The sequence below is a fragment of the Excalfactoria chinensis genome, chromosome 10 (assembly GCF_039878825.1).
Source record: "Excalfactoria chinensis isolate bCotChi1 chromosome 10, bCotChi1.hap2, whole genome shotgun sequence".
In the NCBI taxonomy this organism is placed as follows: Eukaryota; Metazoa; Chordata; class Aves; order Galliformes; family Phasianidae; genus Excalfactoria; species Excalfactoria chinensis.
In genome coordinates, this window is record NC_092834.1 from 13,715,753 (window position 1) to 13,740,576 (window position 24,824).

General features: G+C 44.4%; 1 protein-coding gene across 13 annotated transcripts in view; it reads left to right on the top strand.

Annotated features, from left to right (window-relative positions):
* TJP1 (tight junction protein 1) overlaps positions 1-24,824 on the top strand; it is a 153,975-nt gene that overhangs the window by 79,064 nt on the left and 50,087 nt on the right. For 3 of the 13 annotated variants that reach the window (XM_072345190.1, XM_072345193.1, XM_072345195.1), the window contains exon 1: positions 4,170-4,574. The exons of 9 other annotated variants lie outside the window; for them this stretch is intronic. In XM_072345190.1, coding sequence (XP_072201291.1) covers positions 4,548-4,574 — 27 coding nt within the window. In that variant the 5' untranslated portion in view covers positions 4,170-4,547. Of the gene's footprint in view, positions 1-3,958; positions 4,082-4,169; positions 4,575-24,824 lie in introns of those variants that run through there. One more of the 13 variants, XM_072345192.1, reaches the window with a different exon arrangement.

A 24,824-nucleotide genomic window follows, 5' to 3' on the forward strand; every position in this document is an offset into this window, starting at 1 on the left:
TGTCAATGGGATGTAGTTTTACCTAGCACTGCTGTAATGAATTAGCTCTGCTGTCATGAACCAAGATTAAAACATGTTCTTGTGTTCCCAGACTTTGTCACTGTACATAATAATAGGAATGACAGAGATTCTCTAAGACTTGGCCAAAACCAAGGAGACGAGGTTTCTTTTTATAAGGATATCCTAAGATAATAACCAAAGAGTGTACCCTGTGTTCTCTTCAGCTCTACAATATTAAATTCTTTTAATATTTCAAATATGGAAATGGTCTTGCATTGCCTCTATGACCTACTTTTAACTCTATTCATACACTTGCCATTTGCTTAAAAAGTGAAATGTTGTTCTGCCTGAACAGTAGAGCCTTGCACTATGTTAAACCTAATATACTTTTAGTAATAAATAAGACATAGCAATGAATATAGCACATTGGGCATCCTCACTGGTGAAACAGGTTTATTCCCTGTCAGGCTGTATTCAACCTCTGGTGTGTACTGAAGGTGTATGCTTTCACCTGTTAATTAGAGAGAAATTAAAGATGTTTGGGATTTCGTCTAACAGTTGTACGTTGTGAGGGGCAATGAGGTATTGGGAGACTCTATTCACTGTAATATTGAGCAATTATCTGCAGTGTTTTTAGATGAGGGACCTGCAGTGGATCACAGCCTTATAGAGAGGAAGATAGGAAGTAAGCTTTGGTCTGTAAGCTTAGGAAGTAAGCTTTAACTGTGTGTAAGGAGGAGGAAGATGGGTCATTACTAGACATTGTTTCTACGCTAATGTTGTTTTTTTTTCCCTAGGGACTTGATTTGAAAAGACTCTAAAAAATTATGTAATATTAAGCACATGAATTTCCTAATGATTTGTTTAAACCACTTCCTTATTTCTTGAGGCAAAAAAGGTACTTTCTTCTTTTGTGGTTTGCACTATGAGTTCTGATTTTCAGTTCCCCTTTTCGTTCCTGAAAAGCTGAAATCAGGTGGCAATTACAAACAGAGAACATACGATACCAACCCAACTGCTTGGCATCATTGATCCCAGATAGGCACATTTGTAGCTATTTTCCCCAAACTACCTCATGCTGCAGTAAAAACATCTGATATCTTTGAAAGATCTGCTATGAATTGTTTTCTTTCTGAGCCACATGGACCACGAAAACCACAGGAAGTTGTCTGTGTAGTGGCTGTGGTTCTGTAGTTTCCTTCTTCCTCATCTTTAAGTGATCAAAACATTTCTTAAAAAATTAAATCAACATAGAGAATAGACTTCCTGTTCTTGCAGAGTAACAGATACAGAAATAAGGATTCACACATCCCATTGCCCTTCTGTGTCCTCTGAATCAATTTAAGTTTGTGGCTTGAGCCGTACTGATCAAAGCAGTTTTATTTTTAACAAGAAAGTGCAATAGTACTTTTTTTAGACGTCTCTCAGTGGCAGTCATTTTAAAGATAAGTAAAGTACTGCTGTTATTCAACTGTTGGTTTCTCAGAGTTTTCTCTCTAAAGACAAAGAAGTTGTCCCATTTTCAGGACCTAAAAAGGCAGTATCAGAACTGCCCTTTAAAGTTGGATTCTTCCATTACACCTTGCGGACGAGAGCTGGTATACATCTATCTCACTGGATGTATTCTCTGCAGTGCATGTGTCTGCATGGACGTTGTTGTGCTTGTCTGTGTTCTGCTGTTTATCGCTGCAAGTGTGTGTGTGGATGTTTGCTGTTGTCAGAGCCTCTTATCAGGCAATTCATTACTAAACGCATTCAAAGAATGTGACTTTCTTGTTTCAGAGATGAATTTTGTAATACTTGATTCAGAATTTTTGAGGTGAGGTAAATAAGAGAATCAGTCAAGGTTTTTTTCCATTTTGTGTAATGATTTAGGTTATTTGACCAACATTTGGGCAACGTTTGGTTTGGTGTTTTCAGTATTGTGGCGCGAGCTTTGCTTGTTGTTTATTTATTAATGAAGAGATGAAAAAGTTCTTCTGAAGAAGAATTTGAAATGGCTGCAGAAACAAAACCCGCTTTCATTAAGATATCTATTAAGGCACCAGTAAGTGTGGACCTTTTACCGATGCTCAGAGAATGAGTTGGCACTTCTGGCTCCTCGGGTTGGTATCACCAGCAGAGGTGGAGCTGTACGTAGCTGTTGGAAAGGAGAAAGCAGGAGAGGAGGGAGAAAAGGAAGGAGAGGAAGGAAAGAAGGAAGGAAGAAAAGGAAATGAGATTGAAAAGAAGGAAGGAAAGAAAGAAACAAATACGTGAGTCTTTTGGGGCCAGACCTCTTCCCGCCAGGCAAGAGGTCATCTGGTATTCACTGCCCCATGTTCCAAACTGCTGACAGCTCTGCCTGGTCAAGTAGTCTGCATCCGTGATGACTTCAGTGTATGGATATACGGCATTTGGTCAACCTGTGCTCTGTAAGGTGCTACAAAAATTGCACCTTCTTTTTGGTGGAGCTTAGGGCAGACATAAGGGAGGGCTGTGAACTTGCTCTCCCTTTTCTTTCATTGATTTTCTTCTTGTGCCTCAACACCTTGAAATCTTCCCCCTCCTTCCTGTTGTGATCTTAGCCTTTTCCTTCCTGCCTCCTCCAGCAATTACTCATGTGATGTGGGCATAAAAATTGTCGCGTTCCTCCTTCGGCATGCATAGATAGGTTTAAATATCTGAGGCGCAGTTCCTTCTAGCAGTGTATAAGTGAACAGATCTGCAGTGTGTTTGTGTGGTGGGGTCAGCTGAGGGGCTTAGGGAAAAGGAGGAGAAATCCTGATGGCCTCCGTGCCTCCAGATGCTGTGGGAGAGGACAGGGGCAGGTGTACGGCAGGGCTACTGAATGCTGGCAGCCTTGGGGATGTGGACACAACTGCATTGCGCTTGTGCTTTGAGGGGTGCTGGTGGGCCCAGCCCAGGCAGGAGGTTGTAGCAGGCCGGGCCCCACACTGCTGTGTCCTCCTTGCCACAGCCCTTCCCCCTTGGTTTCAGGCTGCTGCCTTGGGAATTTGCTCCAGCTATTTCCTGGAATATGGATTTGTTTATTTTCAAAGGAGAACAAACACAAAACTCACGCGGAGGCTTTGGGTAGGGCGTTCCTTTGTAAAGCGGTGTTTTGGCCATCAGATCGTTGCCTCTTTGGGGAATTTAGATGCTTCTGAATCGTGCATGGAGCACTATGGCAGCTGATAGCACGCAAAGCGTACCACTGCAAAAGACTGGAGGCCCCGATACAGTGCCCCTATAGGAACTTGTGTCCCGCACATCGCTTGCGGTGTGTGCTCTGCTCTGGGGCTTCTCTCACCTGCACTGCTCTGTGCGGGCGGGCGCTCCCGGTCACTCCCGGTGCCAAAGCTGGCACGGAACGTCCGCGGTCCGACACAGAGCGGAGCGGGGTTAGTAAGGCGCTGCAGCCGATGCGCAGAGCGGGGCCCCGCGGGGTGCAGGGTGCGGCCAGGCCCCGCACCCACAGCTGGGCGGTGTTTTAGGAAGCACTTATCGAAACGGAAAAAGATACGTTCGTGTGATTTCTCTTATTTCTTAAACAAATGCTTAGTTTGAAAAAGGCGCCTAAACCCCCAAAACCTCCAAAGCTGCAGAGCGCGGCGCCGCAGGGAACGCTGAGGCCGCCACTTCGGGCCGGACCTCCTCGGCTGTTTTCTGTCCGCGCCTTTGTTCCTTTAGCTGGAGAACGAGACGAGCCGCCGGCAGCCGGAGCGCCGCCGCCCGCCCCGCGGACAATAGCGGGCAGCGAGAGCGCCCAGCCGGGCTCAGCCCCGCCGCTCGCGAAGGGGGGAAGCGGAGTGGGCGCTGTGGGCGGTGTGGGCGGCCCGGCTCCGGGCTCCCCGCTGCGCCGCCGCTACTCGCCTCGACGCCCCCCCGCCCCGACTCCGCTCCGGCATTTCAAACCGCCCCCCGCGCTCCCATAGGCTGTGCCGGACGGCCGCCGCTCTGCCCCCGCCGCTGCCGCCCGCGGCTTCGACCACCGCGCGGGGGGAGCCCGGAGGCTGGCGGGCTCCACGGTCGTCCACGAGCCGCGCGGCGACCCCCGGGGGCGGCGGGGCCGGGAGTTGAGGAGCTGCCAGTCCCGCAGGTGCCGCCGATCGGGGAAAGCCGGGGCCGGCGGCGGGACGGGGGTCCGAGCGGGGCGGGGCGCTCCCCCGCGCGGCGGGATGGGCCGCGCCGCAGTCAGGCGCGTCCGGGGCTGCGCGGCACGCGGCGCCGTGCGGTGAGGGGATGTGAGGGGATGTGAGCGGCTGCGCGGGGATCGCGGAGCGGGCAGCGGCCGCCCTTCGCAGCTCCGGCCCGGGGGAGAGACCCGGCACTTGGATCGAAGTTGGGGCTCCGCTCTCCTTCTCCTTCCTTCCTCCTCCCTTTTTCCCCGCCCCTTCCCACGCCGCCCGCCTCTCTCCTCCTCTTCCTCCTCCTCCTCCTCCCTGCCCGTGGGATGTTTATTTGGGCGGCTGCGTGAGGCGCGGGAGGCGGTGGGGGAGCTTTTCTCCCCACTCTCGGTACTTGCAGGCGCCGTCTCCCTGGTCTCGGGGAAAGAAGGAAACAAAATGTCTGCCAGGGCCGCGTCCAGCAAGGTAAGGCTCAGCCCGGTGGCGGAGCGCTGCCCGCATTAATCCCCGGCGCGGTGCGGGCGGCCCCGCCGCCCCCTCACGGCCGTTCCCCGCGCGGGAGTCGCGTCCCGGCGGCTGTAAGGCGCTGTCCGGCCGCCCTGAGGTGCGGGCAGCCCGGCCGGGTTGGGAGCTGAGGCGGGACGGGGCCTCGCCGCGCGCTTACCGCAGCCCCGCGGTACCGGCCGGGCCGAGCGAGCGCGGGGACGGCTCGGAGCCCCCGTCCGGGATCGCTCCCCACCTGTTGGATGGGCGGCGGCGGGACGGCCCTGCGCTGAGGTGGGCCGGGCCCCGTGGAGGGGCCCCGCGCGGGCGGGGCAGAGTCGCCGGGAAAGGCCGCGTCCCTTTGTTGGGGGCGGACGGCGCGGGGAGCAGCCGGGGACGGCTTAACCGGGAGCGGCCGGTAGCGCAGGATTCTTCGTCCCGCTGGGTCGGGCGGGGGCTGCTGACGCTCGGCACACGCGGGCGGCGAGTGGCCCGGCCCGGGAGGCCGCAGCTGGCGGTGCCGGTACAGGTGCACGGGCTGACGGGCGGGTGCCGCCCGCCTCTGCTGTGAGTAACTCCGCGCGACCCCGGGGGCAGGGCCGGAACGGCGCCCAACAGGTTGCTGCCGCTCCGCCCGCGATTACGGGGCGCTCAGAAACAGGTTCGGGTTTGAATTTGGAGCTGTCGTTCGGCTGCGGCTCCTGAGCGGCTGCCGCGGCTTCGGCGTGACCGAGTTCCGACCGCACGCGTGCCGCCGCCGATCCCGTTGCGGCGATGTTTGCTCTCGGTGAAACTCCACGGTTTCGGTCTGATGTCACCTGCTGGAACGCGCCCGGCAGCGACCTGCGGCGAGGCACGGCCCGCCCCGCTGCGGCCTTGGGCTGGGAGCGCCCCGCTGCCCCGAGCGGCCGGCCGGGCTGCGGCCCCTCGGGATGAGCCCGGCACCCACCGCTGGGCGGGTGTTGAGGCCGAAGCGCCCGTGTCGGTTTTCTCCGTTGCATTCTGGTTTCTAAGTATGCATCAGAGATTTTTTTTTCACTACATATTAACCGATTTGTACACAGCAATATCAGCGATGAATGTATGCAGTTAGCAAAGTGATTCATTGTGTTACATTTCAAACCGGTGCTGTCACATAAGTGTATGGATGGGGAGGACTTACTTTTACCTTGTTTAAATACGTTTGTATTAATAGAAAGCATGTGAAGGTTAGCATTGTCTGACTCTAAAACTAGTAAGCTTGCGTTGGAATTCTGATGCGTGAGGAACTGTGGGAAACTGTTGGCTTAAATGTTGGACACTGTGCTCTCTACAAAACTGCTGTGCGGAGTTTCCACCTGTAAGACCAAACTTTCTCTTGAAATATGGCTAGCTTCCATGGGAGTGGAAAAATAATGTCCCCGCATGTGGGCACTGCGTCAGGAAAACAAAAGAAACTCCAAACACTCCAAACTTTTAAAATATGCAGGCGTGACCTCTCTTATTTTTGGACTGGTGCACATGCGTTCTGGAGGAAAGCTGAGCACTGCCTCTCCCTTCAGCAGTCACCTGATGCTTCTTCCAGGTCCTTGGCACTAAATTGGCACTGTGAGCACATGTGCATGTTTATGATAGCAACCAAACTAATTACGCTGAAACTTATCTTAATTTAAGAGTGTTGCAAAATCGTCTGCTTCTGCTGTAACTCTTTGCTGGTTTATTTTCAGACTTTTTTTTTTTTTGTCAAGTAAGATGTTGCGGCCTGTAATTGTCTCCTGTCGAAGTTATTGCCTGTCTCCTTCCTCCTAATTTGTCACGTAACATCATCCAAGACTCGGCTCTTGTATATACAGGTCACGTGAATTTCCTTGTCAGAATTTCCTGTCAGTATGTGGGCAGCATATTTCTACTTCAGCTGGTAATTCCTGGGCTACTGATTGTAGCTTTAATAGTTACGGAGAAGGTGGAGGAGAGATGATAAATATTTCAGAAATACGAGAATATTGGAGGACTCCTGTGTTAAGTTTCAGGTCTTGTTTCCTTCAGTCACCCCTCCGGGCGCGGTATCCAGTTTCTCATTTTGAGGGGTGTAGTGCATTAAAACAAAGGGTGTGAATGTTTTTCTCTTAACAGAAGTTTTCCTTAACATACTTGCTGGCTTCTCAGGGTTTGTGTCCGTGCCCATGTCTGTGTCCATGCCCATGTTTATCTTGGCACGCTTGACCAGTAGAGAACTAAAACAATTTTTTTTATTAGCTCAATAGTTCTTGATTTGTACGTGTGGGAATCTTGGCTGGCATTGCTGTGTTACACCCCGGTATCAGCAGTTCCTGCTGCCTTCTGCTCCCGCTCATTTTTGGTTGCTTGACTTTTTCATAGCTATGCTGTGAAAGAATGTGCTTTATGAAGGTTTTCAGTGTTTGCTTTAGCTGTTGGTAGTGTACAATGCAAAATGGTGGGAGAAATGAAGCTTGCAGCCTAATCTGGTGGTGGCTGTGATTGTGAAACATTGGGGGCTTAATCTCTTCTAATGTAGTCTTGAACAATACTAATGGATGCTGTGGGAATGACTGTGTCAGGGTATTAGTAATGAGATGTAAAGCTCTCCACCTTTAAGCTGAGGGCCCATATGCAGTCTGCGCTGGGTTTTAAAAAGAAGGGAAGAGTTCCTTAGTAGTAAATGCGAGGAGAAGAATTTTTGATTCTTTGACCTCTTTTGTATTTTGAACCTGAGTTCTCGACTTCATTCTAGTTTTAAATGCATGTGCAGAGAATATTTCCCTTCCCCTCACCTCAGTCCTGTAATTAATTGCATTTTTGTTCTAACTGCCTCTCCAGCTCCAGGCAAGTATCTGTTACTGCTTCCATCAGAAGTAGAGAAATGGGTCACAGTAACAGTTCAATACTCGCAGATTGCTAGGACTCCTTGCTTCCTCTTATGGTTTTCATAAACATAGCTTAGTGTTCTTTCCAAAATCATGCTCAGAGACACTAATGACTTCATTCTCTGTAGCAGCTATACACACCAGCTTTTCAAGTGTGCTTTATGTTATGCATAAGTCTATGATATAGGTTTTGTAACAGTGTTTTGTTCTTCACTTTGAGACCTTTATAAACACTAGAATGTTAGATCAGTTCTCTTAATGTGGGTGAGATTCTTAAAGCATAACCGTAAAGAAATGTAGAAAGCACATGTGGAGAAGTAACATGAAGTACTAGAAACAAGCTGAGTTAATTTAACATCAGAAATTACCTTCTACTTGCTGAAAACAATCCTGTAACGTTTGATTTTGATATTGTTCTTTAGGTTGTGCTTGGATCCTGGAAATCACTTCAATTTACATCCTGTTCTCAGAAAAGGGACTACCCAGAACTTTTAAAACTTGGATTCATACAATGATGGTGATAGGCAACTGCAGCTATTGAATGGCAGACAAGGTGCTTTTTTCCAGTGTCAGCAGCATGAGAGGAGCTCAGAGCTCTACAGTCTATACGTTGTTGTGGAGTATGTATGGAGTTTGCCTCTAGTTCGACGCATGAAGATGAATGTAAACAGAGACTGAGATCTGACTGTGCCTGGGAGCCGAATTTATCTTTATAGGATAGAAAATCAGTAAAACCTTATCAGTGAGCAGTTAACTAATCCTTGCTTCGAGGGAGGCAACTGGAAATGGGTGGTTGTGCTTCATAGGTATTTTAAGGCACATATCGCGCTGTTGCATACTGTGAGAATGGATACAAGGCTTATGTCATTGTGAAAAAAGGCTTAAAAACACTCTTCCAAAACTAGTTTCTGTCAGTCAGTGTTCAGAACAAGCACCCAGCTGCCTGCAGTGCTGCTGGCCGTACCAGTCACTTGGCAGTGAGAGATAGGATCTTCTCCCCTGTTCTAGAACTGAAAGGAAAGGTGGTGTGTAGTGCACTGAGAGGTGTGCACTGAGTACATCTGGTTGGTCAGTGTGAAGGATGCAAAGCTGTATGTGTCTAAATGTGAAAAGTTCTGGTTTCTGTGTTCAGTTTGTTAACAGCGAGTCAAACTCTAGATGTCTGTTTGAGTTAATTGGTGGTACTTGAATCAAAGGCTTGTTTTTTACTTTATAGGATGTTTGAAGTTACATAATCTGTACAGCAAGCTACCCTCTGGTTAAGAAAGACATCAGTCATTTGTATCTCTTGAATTTTTCCTGGTCATAGTCTAAATGCAGCAAAAATTAGTATCAAGCTATGTTCAATGTTTTCTCAGGCAAATAATATTGCTAATGACTTCTTCAGTGAACGTACTGATTAAGCAAATAGCCATAGGGAAGTCTCAAAATGAATTCTGTGGTTCTGTGCCTTTATGTATGTTGAGTCCAAATGTCTTGGAAACATTGTCTTTTCTTATAATTATGCTATTTTAGGGGCATATTGTTCAAATATGCATTCTGTATTCACAAACATGGGGATGTTCTTGCTTCAAGGAGTTGTGCTGAGAAAATGAAGAAAGCATTAATTTGAATGCTGGCAGATCCAGTTTGAGTCTTGTGGATCCAGCAGAGCAGTGAGCACTGCCAAGGTCACAGGGGTAGAGACTTGGCTGGGGAAAATGATGTCTGCTTCAGTTATCCATGGATTTTCCTTGCGTGGAATGCCCTTGGGGAACTGGTAGGCTACAAGCAAGTGTGCAGGACTGGGTACTTTGCTCACATCTGCTATTTGTAACTCTATGGGATCTTTAGTATTTCTTCAGAGTTGTTTCTAGCCTTCGCCCACTAAGATTTTTTTTTTTTTAGTTCACATATATTTACAAGCATTAAACACGATGTAGGTGCTAAGAAATTAAGTTGACATCATGTTTCAAAAAGTATTGATATTCTCAAGGGTATTTAGTAATCTCTAACAGGATTCTTGTTTCCTGATCTGCTACAAACAGATGTTTCTGTCCTTTTGTGGTGGGGGAGGGTAAATTCAGTAACATGGTAGCAGTAGGAAGTGCTGTGGCAGGAATTCACCTTCCTATGAGAGAACTGCTTTTACCCATGTTGGCCTGGATAATTTGCTATAATGTGTTATCTTAGTTAGGTTTCCATAGCAGAAGAGCAATAACAGAACTTGGTACTACTCTGTTAGTCTTGTTGTCCCTCTCACCTAACTAAATATACTAAATGCTGACTTGCTAAAAATAGCAATGATGCAAAAGTAGGCATCTTCATTGATTTGTAGTTTCCTTGTGTTCCTCTCCATTACCTTCTGCATTGAAGATCTTTTTTTGAGGCTTCCTTGCAAAATATTTCCCTTCACCCCTGCTCAACCAGGCAGTAATTAGTTTTCAACTCACAGTCCTGTGGGACTGCATGGCCTGTTCTTGCCTGGTTTGAATGGGCTCCAGTAGCAGTGTCTTTCCCTCTGCCCTACTAGGTCAGCAATCTTTTAACAAATGGTCTAATTTCTTTACTCGCACTGAGTGGAAATTAGTGTGCTCTGCCACTCTGGAGAAGATATGATTGTCCAAATTGAACTTAAATCCTTACATGTTTTTCAGTGCATTTTCCTTGTGAATGTGTGTTTTTCATAATGGGTATTTGCACAGTGGGATAACAGCAGCCACAGTGGGAACTAATATGGAATTATTATACTTCAAATTAATACTTGATTTGGTCTTCTAGCAGGCTTTCTTTATAAATGAATCTGTAGAGCAGGACTTGCAATGGATAAGTTCCCTGTGGCAAAACTGAAGTAAGTGTGGAAACATGATTGTCTTCAGTCATGCTGTGTAGGGTTAAGTTGTCTGTAGCAGAACATAACAGTTGAAATTACTGAGACTGCAGATCTCAAGGAGAAGTAACTCTAAAAAGGTGTTAATTGACAATGTGTTATCAAACAATTAGTCACGTGTAATTAATATGGGATCAGAACAGTACCTGGGGCTAAGTATGCCAAGTTATTTATCTGAACAATTTCCAAGGCTTGTAATAAGTCTGTAATTCATGTTCACTTTTGATGCTTGGCTCCCCCACAACTATATCTGGGAGAAGGCCAGGTCGTGTTAACTCTTTTGGCACGGGATGCTTCTTGAAAAACTGGGTCTCGCTTGACCCAGCATTGTTCCTGTGTGCTACTTGGGACAACGTTGCTGTGTGTAACACCATGTAAGGTAGTTTTCCTGGTGAAGCCCGTAAATCTGAATTCCTTGAAGTTGTATTTCTAGTGTGTATTAAGATCTTGAAGCCAAGCGTGGAAGCATGGCTTTCTGACAAAAGAACTTGTGTTTCCTTCAGAACTGAGATTGAGTTGTGGAAGGTGATTGGCCATCCTCTACAGGATAAGCCCCTCTGTGAATAGCATGGCTATGCTGGAAAGGAAATTCCTGGAGGGTTATCTCATGAGAGAACTAAGTGGGCTTCGTTTTGTTTGTTTTGTTTGACTCCTTTGAATGATGTGGAGTGGATTAATGCTCCCCAAACAGGGAGTATTTAGCTAAAGGAAATGGGAAAGGTTTGCTGTTTATAAACAGCAGAGCAGTGACTGGAATCTAGAGTACGTTGTATCAGAAGTGGATGAGATGCTGTAGATGCGGTCTGTAGTATGGCTGTGTGTTTCCTAGTTGTGCTATTGTAGTTGTGTTGGTGGTGGTTAGAGGGTGGATGTCCCCTAGAGCTGCTAAGGAAACAGCTGCGGTTCAGTTAGGGGATCTACATGTAAAAGCACCTTGTCAGTATGTAACTGAAAATTTCATTTGTTGTACGCATCTTGCCCCTACTGACCCTCCGGTTCCATGTTTCTTATGTGGTGAGGCTGAAAAATAAGTATTGCTTAACTGGAGCATGAAATATCGCCTTGTTGGGGGGCCGATAGAAAGTTCTTGACTTTATATCAGAATTCTCTGTTTGTCAGAGTTTTGTTTACACTACGGTCAGCAGCAGATCTTTGGTTGTCTGAAAAGATGATATTTGCCTTGTGGGATCCATAACCAAGGAGCTGTGTCGTTTCCAAGTTCTGCCTACCACCAGGTTCTTCCAGTACAGTGACTTGGCTGAGCATTGCCTTTACCATTCGGTATTTCATAGATCTCACTGAAACAAAAAGGCTTTTCACTCCTTTCTTGCCTCTGTCTTCCCCAGCAGTGAGAATCTTAGCACAAAAGCTGAGGGGTTTGGACTCTCCAAGTGACTACTGTGAAACCTAGTGTTCCATGACTAAGGCTTACTCACAGAGTTGTCTCATCAAGACTTACTGAATAGCTGTATTTGAAGATTACAATTAAAAATCAAGGTGATGCAATCAGACCCAACCTCTGAAAGAACCATGATAGGAACTTAGGTGTGCTGCTGAAATTGCAGCTGTATGTCTTTATGTATCTGTAATGCTAGCTCATCTGCTTGTTGCTGCTTTCTGTAATAGAGCTGAAGACAACAAATGGGGAGAAGGAAGAAAATCATAATAAATTTGAATGTTAAAACAAACAAAGAATAGTTTGAAGGACAAAGTTCTACAAAATTCTAGCTTGTAAGACTCCAGTGCAAACAAAGCAAGTCTAACCCAAAGTCATTGGTTGTGTTGGTGTAGCTGGTAGTTTAGGTAGGACCTAGATGGGATGCAGGTGAATGAAGGGCTCACCTTTCTGAGACTACTCTGTGCTGTTTCAGGGACAGGAGGCCCTGAGCTCAGTGCTCATAGTTGTGCACAGGCTGATAGTTTAAATTAGTTCAAAAGGTGATAACAATTTCTGTAAAACTGTAGAAAAGACATACGCTGGCATATGGAAACTCGTCTTTCTCCCCATGGCTGAAGCATTAAGTGGGGTGGTCAGAAGCCCTTGTTTTCAGGCTCTACCTTTCCCTTCCATGTGAGAGGGAGCACCACTCCAGCACTGTCCCCCAAACCCCGTCTGATAACAGCCATGTTTGTAATGGAGTGTCAGGAAAGTGGCTTTCCTTTGCACGTATTTGCTTCCTCAAATCTTTCCTGCCCTCCTGTTTCTGGGGAGGAGCTGAGATGTGGGAGTTGCGTGTTGGGAAGAACTGCAGACAGGAATGGAAAATGCATGTGAGTCTCTACTAAATCCCTTTTCCTTCTACTTCTTGCCAGGTTAATTCTTCACACATGCTAGTCCCAATTTCTCTACTGCTGTGCTGTTCCCAGGAGCCCGTTCTGTATTCCAGGGTGGTGTTTGCTTATGTTTGCCATCTGAGATACAAGCTGGAGTAATACATGCCTTGTTCTGAATGAAATCTCGTAATTCTTGTCTGAGAGCTGCCTGTCAGGAGGAATTTCGAGGTGAAAGTTGATGTAGACCAAAGCGTACATTTCTGTCCTTCAAAATGGAAGAAATCTCTTTCCCTTTGAGATTATGTAAGTTAGAATTGATTCATCTGAAGTAAAGCGGTGCAAACGTGAAAGGTTTTCTTACTTGTTGCATTGTCTGCTGTCTGTAAATGCCTCTTTATCTCGGGAAGAGTGAACAATGGTAAGAAGGCACCACTGACAGTCGCTGAGGTCATTGTTCCTTCAGAATGGCCAGTGTTCTGGCTCCTGCCTCTTTATGCGGGTATCTTCTAAATGGTTGGCTTACTGCTCATGTGAGCACTATCTTTGGCAGTGCATCTAGCTCCGTTGACATCAGGGTGGGATTTCTGTGTCACACTGTGCGTACATTCTAGTTTGGCATGGAAGCAGAAAGGAAATGTCTCTTAAACTTCAATGGGAAGTTTTGCAGCGTGCATTTTGCTAGGCTGAACTTCTAATTACATTAATCTTCTCTTTCACAGATCTGTTATGACTTAAGTAGCTATTGACAATTAAAAAGAAACGTTTAAATGAAGGCAGGCAGTCAGGAAAGTCCTGTATGGGCTTTTTTTCTCCTTTCTGCAATCAAATTAAGAGTTTTTATGATACATTTTATATTTTTCAGTGATGTTATTTCTTTCCTTCTCCTGTGTACTTAAAGAGCGTGAAGTCTCCTAGAGGGAACTAGCAGAGGTATGCTTGTTAGTGGATGACATCTCTGTGGTGAAGTAAGCAGGCAGTGGTCATCTGTATAGCAAAAGGGCTCCACAGGACGGAGTGGAGTAAATAGCGTGTGGCAAGTTGCAAATGCAGAGCTGTTGGGTGAGCTCTGTTGTCAGGTGGGTGTGTGATGGGAGAGAAACATGTGGGTCAAGCAGCGATTTGGAGCAGCTGGAATCCACTGCAGTGCTGCTGAGGCTTGTGAGGTAGGCAGGCTCATGGAATCCACTGTCCTGTTCCGTTGCCCTCCATCCCCCCTTTGTTGCTGGAAGATCTTTGACTGCAGCCATCTTTGACTAGAGCCGCTGGCTGGCTTGCTTTGCTGGGAGTGAAATGCTTTTCTTCTGAGTATCTGGAAGTAAGCATTTCACTTTTTATTTATTTATTTTTGGTAGAAAATTACCGCTTTCCAATTCATAGGGAGCCACCAACTTAGTGTGAATCCAGGTTTTATTTTCTCTACCTTTTAACTCTGAAATGGGGCCTTCTATTGAGTAGGTGTAGCTCATTTTCTGTATGGGGAAAAGTCAATTTTCTGTAGAATGCTCGGCATTTTGGCCTGTTCACCTTAAAAAAGGAAGACAAAAAACTGAAGCCACAGAACTCAGTTACTCAAGAGAGCACTGGACAGTGTTGGGAGAAAGAATAAAAGAAAGTAGCTTCATTTTTCTCTGTTGGTAAAGCGGACTTTTCTATGTTTTAATGTTCCTGTATTTTTAAAAATTGTATGTAATCTGTAGCTCGCTAAAACATAATGGCTAGGAGCTGCTGCCCTGGCCCTGCATGCAGTGTAATTATGTTGCTTCCAAGCGATAAGCCAAGGCAGTTCCCAGATTGCTGAGATGCCTGGCAGCGCTGACCTCTGGGGCACTCCTGCTATGCGGGGACGGCCGCGGCCTGCGCTGCTGTGCGGGCCTGTCACGTGCGGACTGACTGCGGAAGGCTTTGATGCAGCCGTGCTAAGAATGCTTTTGCTGACTGATAGGCACTTAGGCTACCGGCTGGGAACAAAGCTGGCTCTCATTCCGTGCTTCTAGCCCCCGTTTTCTCTAACAGCTCTTCTTTCCTGCTGGCTGCTGCACAGCTCTCATCTGGGCCCAACTGTTGACTCGTCTCCAGTTAAATTGTATTCTTCTTAGTTTTCACTTCAAAAATAGTCATGTGTGAGAGTTTTTGTTTGGGTGGTTTGTTTAGAGCTGCTGCAAACAGGCAGCCTGCAGAAGTTGATGTGGTAGCTTGAAAGGGTAGGAGGATTAGGGGAGGGGAGTGTGTGACTGGGCGTGAAGGGGGAGGGAGAGGATTAGAAAACAATGGTCTTTTATTCGTGATGACCAATACGGTGAGTAGCGGTTTGCTGAAATGGAACATGCATCATGAGAAGTTAGAGATCTAGTGTCTTGTCTTGAATTGCTGGGAAGAACAGGAGGAAGCTGATAAGTAAACGTTATCTTTTGTGCATGATGCTGAACGAGCGCTGAGTACAGTTAACTGTACTGCCAGTACCTCCTTCAGTATGAGAAGTAGGGCTTGGGCACTAAACTGACTTGATTTCTTTGTTTAATCTCTTTTATTTAGTTATGTTAATAGTTATTAGATAGTGCAAGTCAGGCACTGAAAGAGGAACGATAATTTGAAAATAAGAAACTCTAATTCCAGTAGCCTGACTGGAATGTTACAAGGATCAACTGCTTTCTGAATTCACTTAGAGAATCCAGCTGCTGCAATTCAGGGTGCTGCACGCTCACCTGAACTGAAAGTCTAATCCAAACGAGCCTATACAATAAGAAGCGTAGTAGTGCATTACTAACAAAGAGCAAAGTTTACCAACTCACAACTTAACCTTTGACTCTACTGATTGTGTTTATGTTGAATATAATATCTTGGTTGCTTGCACCTCGATTCTGTCTGTTTTGGTTTGAGTTCAGTGGGTTTGGATTAAACAATAATAATGATTTTCTGCTGAGAAATTCAAGATGTTCAAAGATTTTCTTGATATGGTGAAGCTTTATGTCATTTTTAGAGTTGAGCCTTCTGTGCAGCCTGCTGTCATTGTCTGCTTGAAAGGCTGGCATTGACCACAGGTCTTCCCATCTGCTGTATTTCCACCATCTTTCTAGGGCTGTACCTGAAAGGAGAACTTCTCCCCATTCCTGTGTTCACCAACCCAAAGCTGTGCGGTGCTATTAATTTCTGCCTTTTTTTTTATTGCATTGTAGTAAAGTTGTGAGAGTGTAATTTTTAGGATGAATAGGAAGAAATTCTATTAATCACGATCTGGAAAGTGAGACAAGATTCTATTACGAATGGCTTTAGAAAGATTGGAAATAAGTGGTGCTGTTTGTTAATTTATTAATAACCAGGTGATTAGTCAAAGCATTTAAAAAGCAGGCTGTCTTTGCTCTGATAATTACAAAAGTGTCATTTAAAAATAAGTAATTGCTGGTCTGGAAGAGCAGAAAACAGATCAGTTTTTTTTTGCAAAGTAATTCAGTGTGTTGCAGCCAGGATGTCATTCTGGAATTCACTTATAAATTGTGTTTGTTTTCTTATTTAATTCCCTGATGCTTCAATGCATGTTCAATGCACTGTTGCCATTAGAGGCAACGTGGTTGTCTGACATTGTAGTGACAATTGGTAGGCCTCTGCCCTGGGAGATGTAATGCCTGTCATATAGTGTGATTAGCTTAGATGTACTTTTTTTTTTCTAGCGTGGATTTTACCCAGATGTTTCTTGTGTTCCAGTGTGATCCTGATATGTTTTCACCTTTTTTTTTTGCACTGTAACTATCTCATTATCTTCTAATGCTGTAAGTGAAGTAGATCTTATCCCATGGAGTGTTTTGTTTGTTTTCCTTTTGAGAGGAGCGATTTTTGTTTTCTTCTGAAAGGAAGCATTGGCAAAGATGGCGAAAGCTTGCTGCAGCAGAAAGAGATGTGACAACCTGATCTTTCTCACCCCTCCACCCATGGCTGACTTCTGAGTGTTCTTCGCATCACTGCAATCATTTAAAAAGTGGTTGTTTTTGTTTTTTTTTTCTTCTAATTCTCTTCTTTCCTATTTATTTCCTTTCTCAGATTATTAAGATGTAGCTGACTGAGGGGGTTAGAGGAACAGTACAGGTGCCAAAAAAGGATATACAATAACGTACATGCAAGTATATGCACTCCTTCAGAGTGATGATTGTAAAGACAATAGAGCCAAGTCTAGTCTGAGCTAAAACCTCACTGGGGCTTTAGCCTGCATGCAGAGCTTTTGGACTTGTATCCTAATATTGGCTTAGACTTCTGGCCTTCCTGTGGGCCTTTTGCTGCCTCTGATACTCATTAGCACATCAGCAAGGTAGGATGGAACATCCATTTCTCTGGGGATGTTTTTGTAGGGGTGTTTTTTGTCTACTGAAGGATGTGTGGCATAAGCCCTGGATTTGAAGCTTGTTAAGCCTGCATACCACAAGTTGAACTTAAATGTGTTGCAGAATGGCAGCATGTAATATACATTGGTGTAGAAGTGAATTAGCTCAGGTGAGAGGAGGTGATGATCTCTTGTCCTTGACTTGTGCACAAGCTGGGTCTTGGCTGCAAGGTGGCAATTTCTCACCTCTAGCTTGTGGACTGTTGGCAGCAGTAAGGCTTATTCAGAAGGCAGGTAATCGATGTTGCTTTGCTCTTGTTTGTCCCACTTATAGTAGTTTACAGTGTGTTAGCAGGAAGGCTGCAGCATAATTGCTGTGGTTCTTCACTGTGTTAAGAAATTAAGGGTGGGGCCTCAATGCAGCTTCTGTTTTCTAAATGCTTTAGAAATAGGTAGGGAGTAAGAGGCAGTATGAATATATGAATATATATATATATATATATCTCATTTCTATTTGGGTATGGAAGCAAAGAGGTAGTCCTTTTAAAGTAGTCCCTTTAAGTGATGCGGTTCTACAAAAAGGTTGGCTGATGTAACTTCATTGTAGTGGAATGCTTCCTTCTCTGTATCTAGGCAGTCTACTGCCTGGTGCTCTGAATCATACTTGTCTGGCTACGTGGTGAGCCACTTCATCTTATTAACTCAGCAGAAGGCTGATTCCTTCGTTTTTTTTCCTGGGTTTTAGGGAGCTGAATGGCAAGTCCTGAGAAATGTGGGACTTTTTGTTGCACTGGTCAACTGTTGGGGCAGTTAACTCCAGTTTTGTACAACCACTAGTGTGTTCATTTTGTATCTGAAGATTTTTTGATGAGGCATTTTTCCTGTAGATCAGTTCCTCTTCCTAATAGTTTGGTTCCAGTTGTGTTATTCTAACCTCAGTATAGCTCTGATGTCTTGTGCAAGTGCTACAGGTGTTGGCCTAGTGACTAACCCTGTATTATTTGTAGGGAGTAGCTAGAAACAACAGCACTTCTCAAATCAGCTGTTTGTTTACTAATATTCAGTCACATAGTCAGACTTTCATGAAGACTCTGATCACAGCTTCCAGGACACTAAAAAAGGACATTACACAACAGAGCTTCATAAAATTATCCTTCTGGTTATGTTCTGATTTATCTGCTCTTGAGCTATGGGAGATAACAGGGCAGATGGCCTGCCTGTATAACAAAGTCAGTGCACTCTCCTACCAATGTTTGTCTGTGCAGACAAGAGAAGCTAATTGTGCTGTACTATCAGTGGTTTAAGAATTTTAGATTAAAACCCTCAGTGTTATAAACAGGAGGTGGCATTTTCCTGGCCAGTTGTGTAAAAATAAATACAAAATGAAAAAGGAAACTTGGATGAGGGACACAGAAGGACCTTATTCCTTCAGTGGTCCTCCCACTGAAGTGAGGCCAGCTGATTATATCCTCACTTGGATGATTGAATTTTTAAGATTTTAAACCTTTCTTTTGAAGAGAGGTTGTACCTAAATTGGACAGTCATTTGATACCCATGTTTGTTAATCATGTTACTGAAGCTCTTTTCCGCCCACCCCCCCCAGTTTAATCTTTTAAGTTCTTTTATCCTAATATGGGAAAGTGTTATCACACGGTTTGTGTACATGGACCATTTTCTTCCTTAGAACTTCTCTTATGGAAAAAAAGCCAACACAACACATGGAATTTTTTGCAGAATCATCAACTTCTCAAATAGTTTCAAAAGCCCTCACTTTTTTTTTTCCAAGCTGTGGCCTCTGCTATGATTTTTCCCTTAAACTGCCTCATCAAACAGACTAGTCTGGTGTTCTGAAGCTAGCTCTTAGGGTTTCTTGCTCATCCAAGAATGATGTTTGGTGGTCGTTTTTTTCCCTTAAATTTAGCTGATTTTGCAGGTTCCTAGGTGATTCAGTTGCTCCCTTCCCCAGTCTATTTCTTGCAGTTGTGTAACTTGAGAGCTTTGGGAGCAATGGTTGAATGAGCTGTGGCTGTAACCTAGGGTAAACAGGTAATTGGCCAAAATTATACAGGCATTTGGCCAAAAGTATGCAGGCGTTTCAGCTGTTAACTGAGAGCTCATCCAGTTTCTTCTCCAGTTGGTTGGATAAGCAGCTAGAATGTCACTCATGCCTTTTCACTTCAAAAAATGTGCTGAGTAAACTAAATAAGCATCTGCCCGTTAAGCACAGATGGGAAATGCTTGCCAAGAGGTGGTTTCGGCGGGTAGCACATCTGAGTAGGTATGTGTAGACTTTTTATTTTCAGTCTGTAAAGTTCCTGTTCTGAAATACTCTACATGCTTGTCATCATCTTCACTGTTGTGTGTCTGGCAACTGGGGGGTAATCTTTATGAAATGATGATTGCCTCAGGAGAAAGACATGTGGGAAGCTGATGTGCCTCTTAAACACAAAGGTTATCTGCCTCTGTTATTTATTGCGTGTTTGATTACTGTTTAAAAGTAAGGTTGAAGCTGTGATATCTACTATTAGTTGCATCACTATTACTTATACGGGTATGTCTCTAGAGATTTTCTGGGGGGATTTCTCGCTTGATGAGTCTGAGTTGTACAATATCGCAGATTTAAATACAAGTATGTAAATGTAAATATTTTTTTTTATCTGTGTGCTTATAAAAGGTGTTGAGCTGCCTACCCGAGGAGATCATTTCAGTGATCTTTCTGTATTAGATATCTAGGTAGATAACTTCATGGGATGAGAATGGAGCTACCCTTTCAAGCAGGTACAGATCAGCCTTCTTTTGTAAGCTATATCAATAGTTCTCACAGGTAAGACTTGACACCATTCCTCTCTTAAAGATGGTGCAGTGAGACCACTGTAGTGTTAAGCTGTAACGAGAACTCTGCTGTAAATGCTTTTATTTGCTGTTTGACCTGCCAACAGAAGGCTTTGTGTGTTAGAGTGCTGATATGTCTAGATTTCCCTTTTTGGAAGTTTGTGATGGATGTAAAACTAATGCCTGTGCTTACAGAGCTTTATTTTCATTTCTGTGATCTTCAGTAATTTGGGGTGTTTTTTGTTGAGCGCCTGTAGGGAATACAAATTCTTCTTCCTCTTTGCAGTTTTGAAGATGAGTCTGAGGTAGCCAAAGCATCTATGAGTATTGCTGTTTGTGATGTTGGATGCTCCTTTTCATGGACTGGTCATGGCTTAGCTAAATATACTTATCTTCTCACATTTTTACCTGTGCTGAAGTAGACTAATACTTTGGTATGAGGGGAGGGAGGGGGGAAAAAAAAGGAGCAACCCAAACCCTTACCTGTGTCATGAAACAAATGTCAGTTAAGGGTTGAAAAGTCCTGTGCAGCAAGGAGAACTAAGCTTACTGCTTTATCTTGCACATTTTCCTGTAATATTTAAGGAGCTTGCATTTAAGAAAAAATGACAGCACTGTGGTATGTTTATGCAAGCTGATATGTGCTCCTGGAGATGTAATGCATTCACTATTTCTGATGCAGAGTTCTTTAGAAATCACATCTAGATGGCTAAAATGTGTCTTCAGTTTGCTTGCTGTGTAGTTGCAAGATGTAAAGCAGAAGTATAACAGGAGAAGAGCTTGGAGTGTACTTCTGTTTTGCCTTGTAGCAAAGTTCTTTTAATAACAACAAAAATCATGCAGCAGTCTTAAAACTCTGTTGCTGATTTATGAAGGCTCGGAAAAGATGTGTTGTCACAGAAATGACCTTCTGGATGCTTGACTTCCAGATCCCAAAGATATGGGCTGCTGTTGGTGAGGAAGACCTGAGGGCAGGAGGATGGCAAGTTGTTCTGCAAGATGTTTAGCCCTGTAATAGTGATGTGATACGCACCTCAAGAGTCGCAGGGCTGACCTGAGGATGGGGGTTTAGATACGCTACGTTCACAATATGGAAGTTGAGTGGAGCTGCTTTCTGTGCCACAGAGGGCAAGGAGTGCTGCATATGGAGGGGTGAGGAGAAGGCTCTGTAAACCTGATCATTTTTTGGTTTGCAAAGCAGAATGTCATGCTGTTCTAATTTTGATTCCGGTGGTGTTGAAATGGAAACTGAACTTTCTGAAAGGGGGAATTTTATCCTCGTTTGATACCTCTCAAATCCAAAGCCTTTCATTTTTAAATATGGTTTCTGATAGGTACAGATGCACTTACGGTAGAAAGAATCACAGCACATATTATAAAGTAGCCCTAATCACTTCAGCCCACATAATTTATTGCCTAATTGGGAGTGTGCATTCCAGAGTGATGATGAAGGGACGTGATGCAGTTCTGATTTACTGTGCAGACGCAGAAATTGTGGGAAGAGAAGAAGTTACAGTGCTGTGTGTTTAAAGCTGCGGTGGCGAGGAGGCAGCAGTTTGTTTCGCTTCTGTATTTATATCAACTCTTAAGAGTGGTCATAAAGATATTTTAGTTTTGAGGTTAACTTTTGGTTTCTGGTAGTTTGAAGTATGTCAGACTTAAAGCACGTGGGATTTTAAAGGAAGTTAAAAGATGGATTGTGATTTTTTTTTTGTTGTTGTTTTTAGTTAGTTTTGCTATTTGTTATCACCTTAAATGCTCAATTTGGGAGAAGGAAGATGAAGCTTAAGCTGCAGCACAAAGACCTCCAAGCTCTGTCTCATAGCAAAAGTTCTGCTGTTTCATTACTTGCGAAGCTTTCTGAACTTGTATGATGTGTCACATAAAATCTGGTGTTTTAGTTGAACTGCAGCAGTCAAAATAACTGACAGGCTACCAAATGGTGCTTGTGAAGAAGGTGGGTTTCTGTCTGGTTTCAAGTGTGCTGTTTGCCTTGCATGTGTAAGTCAGAGTGCTGCAAGGCAGTTCTGACCTGGTCAGCAAAGAATGCTGCCCAGTTAATTCCCTGCTCCCTTCCCTTGCTTTGATGTGCAAATAGGAAAGAAAACAGTAGCTGTGAGTCTGTGGGGTGGGATGGGAAAAGACACTATGGATATGTATATCCGAATATATTCAGAGTTTAATTTGAAGCCTGTATAAAGCCTCTTGTCCACAAATTGCTGTGATTTTCTTCTAGAAACTTTAGCCAATGTCTCTCCTACCCGGGTTGAGTTAGGAAATGACTGGGGTATTGTTGAGCCTGGCCTTCCTGGCGGCCCCTGAATTGTTAGGGTGGGAGTATGGATGCAGTCCGCAAGGAGGAAATCCAAACCCAAAAGTCCAAGAATGTGCCACTGTTGAAAATGCTTTCTGTTTTATTTTTCATCTGAAGTTTTAATATGTGGCAGTTTGCATCCGATTTTTTTTTTTATTATTTTTTTTTTTAGATCTGCAAATTGGAAAGTGTTGTAAACCAGTGGTAGAGGGAAAGGCAAGGCTGGGATTGCTGCCAGCAGAAAATCAGGGGAGGATTATAATCAGGCAGCTGTTTGCACTGGGCGGTAGCTCAGGCCTGCGTTCATTGCCTCTTGCTCAGTCCTGGCTCCCCAGTGGAATTGGTTTTGCTGCTGTTTATTCCTACCACAGCTTCTCATTACCTTAGAAAGGTGTTTCTGGCTTGGTTGTGGTGACACGGGTGTTCCTGCTGCTGTTACATGTCACTGCAAGGGGAGGGAGAAAAACACTTGGAAGTGTTTTCCTGGTTCTTCCTTGCATTTTACAATATACAATATTGTATACAATATACAAAATACAATGCTGGTATTTTTCTCTTGTGCTTGTTAGGGGCCGTGATGTCTGAACAGATGGAAGCAGATGATTATCTTTTTTTATGGGGCCATAATAAACTGGAAGGTGGAAAAATGTGTGTATATTTTCCATAAAAACGTGTTTGTGAAACTTTGATAACATTGAATTTTGTTTATCTTTCTGAAGGGAAACACCCGTATTTTTCAAATCTCTGTGTATATTTATGTTTAAGTTGGAAAACAAACATGCAATGAACATGGTAGGACTGAATGGGAAGAAATTGTCCTTTTCTCACTACTTACAAAGCATGTCATGCCCCATGTAAAGCAGCTGGTGCATGGCAATGACTGCGGGTGCACATTGCTACATATGTGCTGTGCTATATCTGCTTCTGTGTTTGTGGTCAACAAATAACCCGCCAGAACAGGCTTCCATTTCTCTTCTGTTAGTTTCCCTGCCTGCTCCTTCTGCACTCAGGAAAGCTGCCAGCCCCTTGGCTCCTTGATTCGGTTCAGTTAACTTTGCAAACAGAGGAGAGCCTGCCCTGAAAATGCAAGCAGTGCTGAGCTGAGGTTGCTGCTGCAGCTCCTGGCTCTTTGTGTTGGCAAGCAGGAGCCCCCAGGAGCTGCTTTTCCAATTCAGTTGGTTCTGATAGGACAGGTCGCTTAAACTCAGTGGCTGCTGTGCCTTGCTATGCAGTGGTGCTGGGTGCCCACTCACTGTGATCACATGGGACCCATCTGCCCCTTCCCCCAGGTATGTTGTAGCTGAAGTTGTACAGTCACTTCCATTGTTTCCTCCTGATGAGTAGCTAATAACTTTAATCGATTTGTTTTGCAGACACTAAACAAAAAGGACTGGTAAAAGATAAGCACTTAAGCTGCAGCAATAAGCTGCTTGGAGGGCCAGAGTTCATCTGTAGGTCTACAGGCTACCAAGCACAGCACGATGGCTTGCTGCAAACAAGGGAAGGACTCTGAGTTTGAATACTGGTAGCGTGCATCAATACTGCTTTGACGTTTTTACAGTATGTGTCTCTTAACTTGCAGCACTAGCTGATTTTGAGTGAAACCACTGCTGTGTTTTAGTTTTGTAATCAGATGTAAAGATAACTGCAGCTTGTGTATTTTAATTTATTTATTTCTTCAGTTAATAGTTGGTGTGTTTTCTGAAAACCTTCTTTTTATAGCTAGCAGATTGATGTGTGTGTGGAAGTGGTGAAAGGAATGGTTGAAGAGCACTAGATTGTGTCTGCTTCAGCCAGGTAACTCTTCCCCTTTTGCAGGGAGCATGTTTTGGAAAACTGTGAAGAGAGTACTTGTGTTGCAAAGAAGTAATGCAAAAGTGAGCTTTTATAGTAGGATGGGAATGCTCCTGTTTTATAAGGAAAAATGTTGTTCTGCACTTTCCATGCTTGCTGATAAGAAAGTGCAGTTACGTTGTCCTTGCTGACAGCTGAGCAAGCTGTGCCAATGTGAACCTGTGTGCCCATCCAGGTCTCTGGGCAGGGCATTGCTGTGCTGCTCTCATTTTCATCCCTTTCTTCTCATTGACTTCTCATACTTTTTTTTCTCCTCATCCTTAATTTAAAGGATGAAAACAAAAAGCTGTTTTTCTCCCTGTTTAATACCTTTTAAACCAAACTGTTACTACTGTCTCTTTATTACAAAGTCACTAACAACCTTTAACTTAGCCTAATATTCAACACTATTTGCTGTCTCCTCTTTTTTCAAGTCCTGTGTTTCTGTGTCCTTGGCTCTTCATTTACCTCCTTTGAATGTGCAAAGTTAATATAAGCTTAGAATTACAGTCTGTGCTGCAGATGCTTTAGTAGCAGTGTGGCTGCTGAAATTGAATCTTATTAACTGACTGTTCCCCGAAATTGGAGTACTGAGAAACCATCTGTATGCCTGGGTGTCTCAGGTAGGGAAGGGCACTTAACCCAAAGCTTTGTGAATAGTGATAGATGATGTTCAGAGGAAGAAACTCAGTATGTGTTAAAGGAAAAATTAACCTATGTGTTATTTCATGTGTGTTGTCCTCCAAGTATTGAAGATAGCACAGCATCTGTGAGTTGAAGTATCATGCAAACCTCTTAAATGTATGTTTGGTCTGAGTGATGCCAGAAAGCTTTGAGCAGTATGTTGGAAAAACAACTGGCTGTGTCTTTGGGGGATACTGTTGTCTCTCCAGAGGCTCTCATTTAACAGCTCTTCAGAGTGTAACAGCTGAAATGG